Source organism: Leptodactylus fuscus, chromosome 1, assembly GCF_031893055.1.
Source record: "Leptodactylus fuscus isolate aLepFus1 chromosome 1, aLepFus1.hap2, whole genome shotgun sequence".
NCBI classification, from domain to species: Eukaryota; Metazoa; Chordata; class Amphibia; order Anura; family Leptodactylidae; genus Leptodactylus; species Leptodactylus fuscus.
This window is the reverse complement of record NC_134265.1, coordinates 264,605,727-264,617,212: the sequence shown is the minus strand read 5'-3', so window position 1 is coordinate 264,617,212 and position 11,486 is coordinate 264,605,727. Positions and strand designations below refer to the sequence as shown.

At 41.5% G+C, this 11,486-nt stretch overlaps 1 protein-coding gene across 1 annotated transcript; it reads left to right on the top strand.

Annotated features, from left to right (window-relative positions):
* Window positions 1–3,965: 3,965 nt before the first annotated feature.
* RPL34 (ribosomal protein L34) lies at window positions 3,966–10,203 on the top strand. The gene is made up of 5 exons (XM_075265440.1): window positions 3,966–4,028; window positions 5,382–5,455; window positions 5,543–5,642; window positions 6,516–6,619; window positions 10,076–10,203. Exons 2-5 carry the CDS (start codon window positions 5,391–5,393, stop codon window positions 10,158–10,160), a joined length of 354 nt encoding a protein of 117 aa, XP_075121541.1. The 5' UTR covers window positions 3,966–4,028; window positions 5,382–5,390; the 3' UTR covers window positions 10,161–10,203.
* Window positions 10,204–11,486: the final 1,283 nt, after the last annotated feature.

Genomic DNA, 11,486 nt, shown 5'->3' with positions numbered 1-11,486 from the left:
TCCCGCAAAAAAGACGCCCTATGCATCCCCGTACACGGACGTATAAAAAAGTTACGGCTGTCGGAATATGGCGACTTTTCAAAAAAAAATTTTTTTAACATAGTTTTGGATTTTTTTAAGGGGTCAAAATGTAAATAAAACCATATAAATTTGGTATCCCCGGAATCGTAACGAAACACAGAATACAGGGGACAGGTCATTGTGGCTGCACAGTGAACGCCGTAAAACCAAAGCCTGTAAGAAAGTCGCAGAAATGCATTTTTTTCTTCAAATCCACCCCATTCTGAATTTTTTCCCTGCTTCCCAGTACATTATATAGAATAAATAATGGTGGCATCATGAAGAAAAATTTGTCCCAGAAAAATTAAGACCTCATATGGCTCTGGGAGCGGAGAAATAAAAAAGTTATGGGGTTTAGAAGGAGGGGAGTCAAAAACTAAAAACCAAAATCACAAAAATGCCATCGGCGGGAAAGGGTTAACTTCAAATACTTCCGTCCCAAAGTCACTATGTAAAGTTTCTCACAACACCGTATAGCAGCTCTAATACAAAGTAACTTCAACACATAAGTCTCACGTATTCTCTGAATTAGAGCAAAAACAAGATACAAACTTACATTTCATATCCCATACCTTATACACACTACGAAAACCTTACCCGCACCTGTATATACCCACTGCTACAATCACCGCAGACGAAGTCGCGGGTACCAGCTAGTGTTATTTATAAAATAAGATGACTGCCATAGAAAAAACAAAAACTCTATACCAGGAATGCTGTTTTTTGTCACCTCGCCCAACTCAGGCTGTTCCTGGAATTGCAGCTTAGCGTCAATCACCTGAATAGGAGTTAATTATAACCAGGCCATGAGATTGATGTGATTAGCTGATATGTGAGGGGGCCCGGTGTCATACCTCCGATACGTTAAGGAGGCCTGGGGTCATACCATCAATATGTGAGGGGCTTATCTCTGGGGCTTACATTGAAGTGAATTGGGGTGCTGTCCACCACCAGATACGCCTATATTCAGCCAGGCTTTGGTCAGGCTCAATAAAAAGCAGGTGAAAAGAACCCCCTCAATTCTTGGGACCGGTGGGGGACATAGCCGTCAGACCTCCACATATATTTGTCCCCTATACTTCCAGAACGTCAGCGGTAACCAGAAAATGTCCCTGGGCAGTCACATGACCATCCCAGGGATAAGGGTAAATATATATTTTAATAAGTTATCGTATATACTCGAGTATAAGCCGAATTTTTCAGCCCAGTTTTTATGCTGAAAAAGCCCCCCTCGGCTTATACTCGAGTCAGCAAAAAAAAAAAAAAAAAAAAAAAATATTTTTTTTATTTTAGGAGGGGGGGGGGGGGGGTCTATGACCAGCCACAATATTAATGTATAGAATCTCCCATAAAATAGTGCAAAAAAAAAAAAAAATAAAATTAAAAATAAATAAAAGTTCTAAATCCCTCCTTTCCCTAGAATACATACAAAAGTAGAAAATGACTGTGAAACACATACACATTAGGTATCCCTGTGTCTGAAAGTGCCCGGTCTACTGAATATAGGGTATCTGCAGTGTTCCTGTTCTGTCGAGAAGGGGTTAATAGGAGCACTGCAGATACCCTATATTCAACCAGGCTGAATTCCAAGTGGGGGGGAAGAAAAAAAATCAGTCCTCAAGCTCAGGGAAGGAGCAGACAGACAACCAAAACACCCCCTCCCCTTCCCCAGCACCCAGCAACTACTGCACCCAAAAACACTGACCATTCCAATTTTTAAAATTTTCCAGTAGCTGCTGCATTTCCCCCTAGGCTTATACTCGAGTCAATAAGTTTTCCCAGTTTTTTGTGGTAAAATTAGGGGCCTCGGCTTATATTCGGGTCGGCTTATATTCGAGTATATACGGTATGTAATTTAGAAAATAGCCTAGGGGAGTCAGTTTTCATATTAGTGTAGGAATTTTATTCCGGACAACTCCTTTAATGTTTGCAGGACAAATTGTTGTTCATAACGGTACCATTTATTATTCTGTACAATGTACTGGGAAGCTACAAAAAAAATCTGAATTGGGTGGAATTTGAGAAAAAACTACATTTGAGCAATTTTCTTACAGGCTTCGTTTTTGCGGCGTTAACTCTGTAGCCAAATTGACATGTCGCCTGTATTCTATGTTTCAGTATGATTCCAGGGAAAACAAATTTATATAGTTTTATTTACAATTTAACCGCTTAACTATTTTTTTTCTTAAAGTTGGCATATTCTGACACCCATAACTTTTTTATACTTCCGTGTACAGGGACGCATAGGGCATCGTTTTTCATGGATCCAGGTGTACTTTTTAGTTTTACCATTTTGGAGACTGTTTACTGCTTTGATCACTTTTTATTCAAATTTTTATCAGAGGCGAAACAGTGAAACAATAGCGGTTTTGCACGTTTCATTTTTTTTTCCTGTTACGGTGTTTACCATACAGGAAAAATATTTTTATAGACCGGGCATTTTCAGACACAGAGATACCTAATGTGTTGTGTTTCACAATATTAAAGTACTTTTATATGTGTTCTAGAGAAAGAGTGTGGATTTGAATTTTTAAGGGAGCCATCACACGGAGTAAACGTGCGTGTATTTTTGCAAAATACATGTGTAAAAATAAGACTCCCATTGGCTTCAATTATATTTTTTACACGTGGAAAAATACGCCTGTAAAATGTCATTGAAGTCAATGGGAGTCTTATTTTTACACGTGTATTTTGCAAAAATACACGTGCGTTTACTCCGTGTGAAGGCTCCCTATAAAATATTGTTTTTTTCCTTCACTCTGGGTGATAGTGATCCCCAGCTAAATGGTGCTTCAGTCAGCTATGAACGAGGTGCTAAGAGGAAGGGATTAATGCCTGTGATCCGTGCCGTCACTGATTGCGGACGTTACTGCTGGTTCTCTGCAGAGATCCGGCGGTCACAGCTGCTGCTCAGCACTTATACTATTTCGGCAGATGTTGGAAAGGGGTTAAATATTAGCTTGGGGACCATTTTATTTTAAGTGGGGTGGGGGTAAATATTTTACATGTAGAGGCAGAGTAAGGGTCCATTCACACGGAGTAACGCGAGGCGTTTTTTGTGCTTATTTTTACGTCCGTAAAAAGACGTTTCCACTGAGTTCTATAGTAAAATACGCCTGTATTTTTACGTCCGTAATTTTACGTCCATAAAATAACGGACGTAAAAATACAGGCGTATTTTACTATAGAACTCAGTGGAAACGTAAAAATAAGCACAAAAAACGCCTCGCATTACTTAGGGTGAATGGACCCTAAGGGCCGTTATATAACATGTTGGTTGCTGTGGGGCCATTATATTACACATGGGCACCAAATTGGACATACTACTGAGTGTGGGGGCACTGAGGAGGCCATCACATAACTATGCACGCACATAACTACGCTCACGCACAGCCTGCATTCACATGTACCCCCTTCACGCAGATCCTGCGAACCTGCAATCCCATGTACACCCCCCCCCCCCCCTGGCTGTGTGTAAGCAAGAGGGGGGAACGGGAATGTGCGAGCAAGCTCCGGCACCCCCATTGTGCTCCCACATTCCCTCCTCTACCTCACACATGCTGTCTCTTCTATCCTCCTTATCTTCCATTAGTCTCATCCCTGCAGTTCCCTCTTACTATATCACACAGCACTGTACCATACAATCCAGAATAGCTCCGCCCACACAAGTGCCTAATCACATGGTCATGACGTCACTGAAGGTCCTTTAGCCGACTCCTTCCTTCAGTCTCCGTTCCCAAGCTGCTTCCTCTTCCTGTGTAACGCCACACTGTCCTTGTACAATCAAGTATAGCTCCGCCCACACAAGAGTCTGATCACAAGGTCGTGACGTCATGGAAGGTCCTTTCAACTACTAGGCTTTAGCTTCTACCTCGGCTGTAGTATGGAGTAGGCGTGGCCAGAAGTAATTCCTCCACTCGGCCCCTTCCTGCCCTCCTTCCTTTCTCTTCCGGTGACGGCGGCACCAGGTATGGCTGATGTTGTGCGCTGTGTAGCCTTAATGAATCCTTCTTAATCCTTCTCCGAGTTATGTTTGAGAAGTCTTCCAAAGATACTGGTGTGTGGAGAGGGCATGTTAGGAGCTGGGGATGGTTACATTGTGAGGACCTGAGAGCTAGAATGGCTGCTGGTAGTAAGGCCGCGGGGTAGGGGCCTTAGTGGAGGCTATCTCTATACTGCACAGTGTGTGAGCTCTGCGCTGTTCCTAGTCTATGGTCCTGGGTGTGTGGTGCGGACTATTGTGCCCTAGTGATGTGACCACAGCCTCCTTGTCCTAGCACAGTCACTGGATGTGGTATTAGTTACTGCTCAGAGCCGGGGTGTATGGTAGTATTTACCATTCAGGATATGGAAGTGTATATAAAGTAGTGTTATCCAGGCTGGCACTCTTATTAGTAGTATGGTAGTATTTACCATTCAGGATATGGAGTTGTATAGTATATAGAAGTGTATATACAGCAGTGTATTAGCTAGGCCGGCACTGTCAGTAGTAGTCAGGTAGTTGTACATGCTGAGGACCGTAGTGCCTTACCCATGCGTGTTTTCATGTTAGTGGCTATATTATCAGTAAAATTATTTGATGATATTTTGCTATGTTGTGTGTCTATCATTTTATTCAAGTAGTCCCTGGTGACGAGAAGTTCCCATAGTTTACCCCAGAGAAGTGCTTGGTTTATAAAATACGTCCTTGTTCATACTGCTGATAGGGCCATTTTTGGAGCCTCTATCAGCAGTGCCTTTCGATTTGCTATGTAGAGTATTGCAGAACGTGGTGCCCATTTTTGTCATTATAGCCATCAAATTAAAAACCCTGATGGACCCCGTATAAGGTAATAGGGTCTCTAAGGGTGTAACTAATCCAGCAACACTGGACATCTGCGAAGAAAAGAAGGAAAAACCCCCGACTTATGTATAGTAGTAACTGCAACGTTTTGTGGCTTCATCCCATTCAAATGAATGAGATAAAACTGCAAAACTCTCCATTGTCACGACTAAGCCCACTTGCAGGTAGATGGACTGTGGTGAACACTGAAGATGTTGTAAGACATTCAGGTGCTTGTGTGAGCACAACTGTTAAATGTGGGGGTGCTAAGAGTTGATGGCTAGACCATCAATATACTGCACCTAGAAAGCCCTCTTTAAACTCCTGAGGGTACTTGTTTGGCAGGTCAGGAATAGTTATACTCTTGCATGCAAATATTGGCATTGAACCTGGCATGTTTTCTGACATCCTTGGTTTTGTAGTTAAATGTTACAAATCCTGGTCTACATTGTGGGGTAAGAAAATAGTTTAAGAAGTCTTTGTCTTTATTCCTCTGCAGATATAAAGAATGGTTCAGCGCCTGACATACCGTCGTAGGCTGTCCTACAACACAGCTTCCAACAAGACCCGACTGTGAGTAATTTTATCTGGTACTTTTCTAATATAAGACAACATTATATCGCTTTGTATGCAGAATAATTTATGGATTTTTGTTTCTAGGTCTCGAACACCAGGAAACAGAATTGTTTACCTGTACACTAAGAAGGTTGGCAAAGCCCCCAAGTCAGCATGTGGCATCTGCCCTGGAAGACTTCGTGGTGTAAGTGTCAATATGTATTTAATAGAAGCTTGATATTGATGTAAATTGTATATACATTAATATAGGTCATGAAACAGTGGGTTAGGTCGAGTTCTGACACCTGTGTCTGTATGTCCTTAACTGTTTCAAAGGATGAGGCTTTGCAGAATGATAATGTGTCCCTCACCATAAGGATTAATGGAAGTGATGACGGTGAGAATTGGCTGAGTACTCACTTTTCTTGATGCAAGAGAAAGTGGAAAGTTGTAGTGTAGAGCCAAAGGCACACATCTGGGACCGTTTTTCTTGGTGTCAGTTTTACACCCCTTTACTTGACTTGGTGAACAGTCAAAATTTAAAGGGCATAGCATGGGAAAACTACTTAATGTGAAATTCTGTCATAAAATCATGATCAGTTGCCTCCACAAACACGTGTATGACCAAGTTTGTTGTGAAATACAGATGACCTGTCTCTTTCGTTGGTTGACGTGCTTGTGTTGTGGCAAGAATATGTGTGACCCTGGCAGTAGTTATGTGCTACGTGTGCATTAATCTAAGGTTCATAATGTGTAGTAATATGAGATTGTAACAAGATCATAGACCTATATTGACTTTTACAGGACTTCCAAGCGGTTGTCAAGGATTTGAGGCAAACACTGGGGTGACTGGAGTGAATGTAAAAAAAAAAAACTTGCCTATCCTCGTTATTCCTTTTTAGAGTTCCAATCCCATTTCCCTCCTGTGCCATGAGACCCACATGACCACTGAGATACTCAACACTCAGCCGGGCACTTTTGACTTTGCTCCAAATCCTGGACAAACCTCTGTTTCTTATACTGACCACTGAGCAAGTTTGTATAAAGTGATAACTTTTTTTTTTTTTTTTACACCCAGATCCGAGCCGTTAGACCCAAAGTGCTCATGAGGCTGTCAAAGACAAAAAAGCACGTCAGCAGAGCATATGGTGGTTCTATGTGCGCCAAATGTGTTCGTGACAGGTAAGGTGGTTTGACATTACTGTCTACTCTGTAGTATTGTATGTCCTGCTTATTATGTTTAGAGTGTGTTCACACAAATAATACAAAAAAGGAAATTGTGCATTTGCAAGGTGTTCAGTAAGCATTCTCTGGGCTTATTAAGTTCATGTGTACATCTGAATTTGCCTGTCACCTCATAGTTCCTACGTCAATAACATTATTTACCAAAAGAAGTTGGAAGGGAAATTAGCTGTACTTTTATATAGGAATTGTTAGGCCAATGCTGCAAGCAGGAGTCGCAGTAACACATGTAAATGTATTTTTCCATGCTTATTAGCACACATGAGACTTTTTTCCCCAGCATTTGAGTACCTAAGCTCTAATGTACAACAGCTCTGTCCCCAGCAGGGACCACAGCATCTAAGTGGGGAGTACACTTTAGTCTATTACAGCATCTGTTAAGCTGTTCTTCATCAGTGGCAGAGAACTGGTTAACGGATGCTGTAATCAATAAGTCACCTTGCTGACATTGACCATACTATTAGATTTGTTGACACTTTATGGCACCTGCACAGGAGCAGAGGCTGTAACATTCAGGTTTACGCTGTTTGACACAGAGTCCTCTCTGATCATGGACCTTTATTAAATCTGTGGTTCCCCCCCGAGCCCCTTTCTGAACCTCGACAGACCAAGCCCTTGCTTCCCTCACTCACTGTGTGTTGCTGATACATCCCCACGCAGTGAGATTGTGGCAGCAGTCTGGTGTGTATGGCAGTCAGGAATCTTCTGAAGTCTCCCAGGCCTGTCATTGGAATAATAACTATTGAGGCTTGCCTATGACAAAATAATAAAAATCCAAATCTCCCTCCGTTCCCCAGATCACAGGAAAAAAACAAACAAAGAAATTAGGTGTCCCTTCATACAAAAATGGCTAAACCATAAAAATATATATCCCATATGGCAAACACTGTACAGTAAAAATGATCTAAATAGCCGAATCCCTGTTTTTCTTCCCAAAAACAATTGAATTAGAAATGGTCAAAACATTAGCCATTCCCTAAAATGGTACAAATACTACACCTTGTGCTGCAAAAAGTTGCAATTTTTGTAACCGTATTAAAGCATAATCTATATAACTTTGGTATCTATCTGTTCATGCCTCCCCAAAGAATAAAAGGAACAGGTCATCTTTACCACACACTGAACAGTGTGAAAATTGAACCCTAAATGTGCTATTTATACATGGAAGACTGTTCTAGTAATGGTTTCCTGCTTGAATAGCAAACTCCTTTTATATCATTTATTTCCATTACTGCAAACGATGTACACCTCCCTGAGTAAAAATACTCCTCCAAAATCTGTATTTTTACTCATCTTTAAAAAAAATGTAGTGGCGCCTCGGACCATTATACATTGCCTGTGCATGCTTCCCAAACTGTTTAATGGTTAATATAACTTCCAATTCCCAAGATATTTTTACTAGTAAAATTGCTTTAGCAACCAGTACAAGTGATTGTTGAATGTGATATGCCATACCAAATGGAAATGGCACTTTCAATACTGTTAACTCATATATCATAAGATCACTCTACAGCAGGAGTGCCCACACTTTCAGCATGTGAGCTACTTATAAAATGACCAAGTCAAAAGATCTACTACCCACTTCTTGTGGGCGGGGCCTGGGCCGCAGCATTGTCAGATTGACATCGGATCCCGGAGAGGTGAGTAACATTGTTTATTATGTTCCCTCACCTCCCCTGGGGCTCCGATTATTATACTCGGGGGTCTGAAGAGACCCCCGAAAATTACAATAGCGGTAAGTGGGATCGCAGCCTGGCCCGGGCCTATTCACTACCGCCCGCCGGGGAAGTGGGGGCGGCAGTGAACAGGTCCGGGGAGGTTGGTAAATAGGCCGCTATCTGCTGGGAATACTCCAGCAGGTAGCGGCCTATTATAAAACAAACATAAAGTTCTCATACTTACCGACCTCGATTCTGCTGCTACTCCCGCTGGCGCCGCCGCATCCTTTTCTCCTGGCAGACGTCTGCGTATCGGCGTAGGCGGCGTGATGATGCCGCCTACGCTAAAATGTAGACGTCTGAACCAGTGCAAGGAGAGCGGCAGCTCTCCTGCGCTGGTTCAATTTAAAAAAAAAAAGTAAAAATAAAAAATGTCACGCGATCGACCTATACTTCCTTTGCGATCGATTGTTAGATTGCGATCGACGTATTGGGCACCCACTGCTCTACAGCAACTATATATGTTTATTTGCTTAGCTTTTATTTTTTTACGCATAGAACTTGAAAAGGTATTTGGAGATTACATAATTTCTTTAGACGTCAATGGAGACAGTCCATTCCTGAATAGTCTCATTACCATTTATGCCTTGTTGTGCTAATCAGCAGAACCCGACTGATGAATTTTAATACATATCTGGCCCACATGGGTGACTATTGATAAGGCTGTACATGCTGTCAATATTAACTGTTCAGGTGGTGCTACATAGTTTACCTGATGCAACTATAGCTGCATTCAAGATTCAAGCCCCTCAGTATTTTCACAGAATTTCTATAGCACTTTTGTTTTTTTACACCAGAACAGATGTAACTTCCTTATGAATAAAACAATTAATTGAATCTTATTAAAATGCTTAAATCATCCCTATTGTTTCAGTGAACTATTCAGGATAAACTATTTGTGTACATGAGAAGTAACTGTTTATATATTCTAGAGTTTTTATCAGTTTTCTCTCTGAATACTACATTTCTAGTTCATATATCTGTGAGGTGGTGGCAGTGATGAATGTATAAATGGAGTGGAAATGGTGCTTGAAGGTTCTTTACTGTATTTTGTCTAGAGCTATCCTCTGGAACCAGATGAATAACATTTTGGATCTAAAATAGGAGCAGTGACCTGGTGTCACCTCTTTTGGAATGACTCCCTTGGTTATTAAACTATATGAAGCTGTAATTACTAAAGGATTTATGTAGCATTATTCAGATCACTGTTTCTATAACTGGAGTCCAGCCTCACTAGTACTGCACTCCTCAAATGCTGAGAGATGTTGGTGACATGCTGTGAAGTGTTGGTCCAGTTCTTCTATTTATTTTCCTTGGAAGACTTAAACTAGTAAATGGTGCATCGTCTTCTGTCTGTTCAGCCGGGTATCCAGTGGAGAGTGTCGGTTCAGGTTCCCGGTCTTCTTGACCTTTTGCCTTTATTACAAGTGTGTCAGGGACAGAGACTCTCCTCTGGATCCTCAGCCAAACAGACAGGTGAGTATGCACTATCATTTTAAGCCTCCTTAGTGGTAACACCCCCCCCCCAAAAAAAAAAAAAAAAAAAAAAAACCTGTATCACCCATTTTATTCTATTGCACTAGCTCTTCTAATTTGTATCATTAAGATGAAGTAACATTCTGCTAAAGTTGTGCGATTGATATTAAAAAAAAAAGTTGTTGTTTTTTCTCCTCTGCAGAATTAAGCGGGCATTCCTCATTGAGGAGCAGAAGATCGTTGTGAAAGTATTGAAGGCTCAAGCTCAGAGCCAGAAGGCAAAGTAACATCCTGTGATCACATCATAATAAATGTTTCTGTTGTAATTTGTTCTTGTTCCAGTGTTTTCTTTCTCAAAGAAATTCTGCTGCTACCCACAGATCTATGTGCACTTAGTGATGAGGCTCTCTGGCTTTCATCACTAGTATAGGTAATGGACGCTTATTGTAGGTGGATTTGCAGTTACATGCTACAATCCAAAAACAAAAATTGTCCTTTCTTAAAGGGGACCTTTCATGTCCTCATCAATGTGTGATATTATATATCGCTAGAAAGCTGATATAGTGTCCTCACTTGGTTGTGGTGACCTGCAGTAGGCCCCCCCCCCCCTTTTTTTATTATATATCTGCCTGTGTCAGGACAAATACATCACATAAACATGACCGCAGTAAGTGGTCAGGCAGCCAGAATCTGGAAACCTCCCCCAACTATACCTCTGCCATTTAGAGGACTTCTTATCCCATATGCTTCAGTAGTAGTGCAGATATTTAGAGGCAAACACAGTCAAAATAATATTGACAACTACTGGCTAGATATTAGTATTACACCAAAGCATCTTAGGGGGCGTTCACACTACCGTCTGTGTCCGACAGGTAGTGTCCGCTCAAAATCTCGCACAGACATTAGGAGCGGACACTAGCTGTGTCCGTGATACTTGTCATTCACTTAAATGGCGATCGGGTGCGTTCTTTTGCACTCCGTGCCCTTCCTTCACAGTCCGCATGTAAAGATGGCCGACTTTTCAAGCAGACAGAAAAACCCAACATGTCAGGTTTTTCTGTCCACTTGAAAAGTCAGACATCTTTACATGTGGACAGTGAAGGACAGGCACGGAGTGCAAAAGAACGCACCCGATCGCCATTTAAGTGAATGACAAGTGTCACGGTCACAGCTAGTGTCCGCTCCTAATGTCCGTGCGAGATTTTGAGCAGACACTACCGTACTTGTCGGACACAGACGGTAGTGTGAACGCCCCCTTAGAGTCTGTTCACATTTCTACTTGCGATGTTGTCTTGTTACAGTGTTATTAAAGAGGAATTTAGATTCACTTACCTGATTCGGTGGCCTTTTGATGATTGCCCTGACACATGGATTTTTTCAGTAGAAAAAAATTGCGATTGTAACATATTTTATACATATATTTTTAGGTGAAGGGATCATTGGGTAAGCCATCATGAGAATAGGGATCCTTTGTGTAATGGTTGCATGTGTGTACTGCCACTTTATCACATCCCTGTGGTACTGATGGAAATGGTATTTGGCTATCTTTGTTAGTCCAGTAAACATTGATGGCACTGCAGGGCACATCTATAAATGTCCTTCCATAAAATGGG

What these genes read in the sequence shown, in the direction of transcription:
- RPL34 (XM_075265440.1), top strand. Translation starts at nt 5,391, where the DNA reads ATGGTTCAGCGCCTGACATACCGTCGTAGGCTGTCCTACAACACAGCT. An exon ending in GCCCTGGAAGACTTCGTGGT is followed by an intron (nt 5,643 to 6,515) that starts GTAAGTGTCAAT and finishes TTTTACACCCAG; the next exon opens with ATCCGAGCCGTTAGACCCAA. An exon ending in GCCAAATGTGTTCGTGACAG is followed by an intron (nt 6,620 to 10,075) that starts GTAAGGTGGTTT and finishes TCTCCTCTGCAG; the next exon opens with AATTAAGCGGGCATTCCTCA.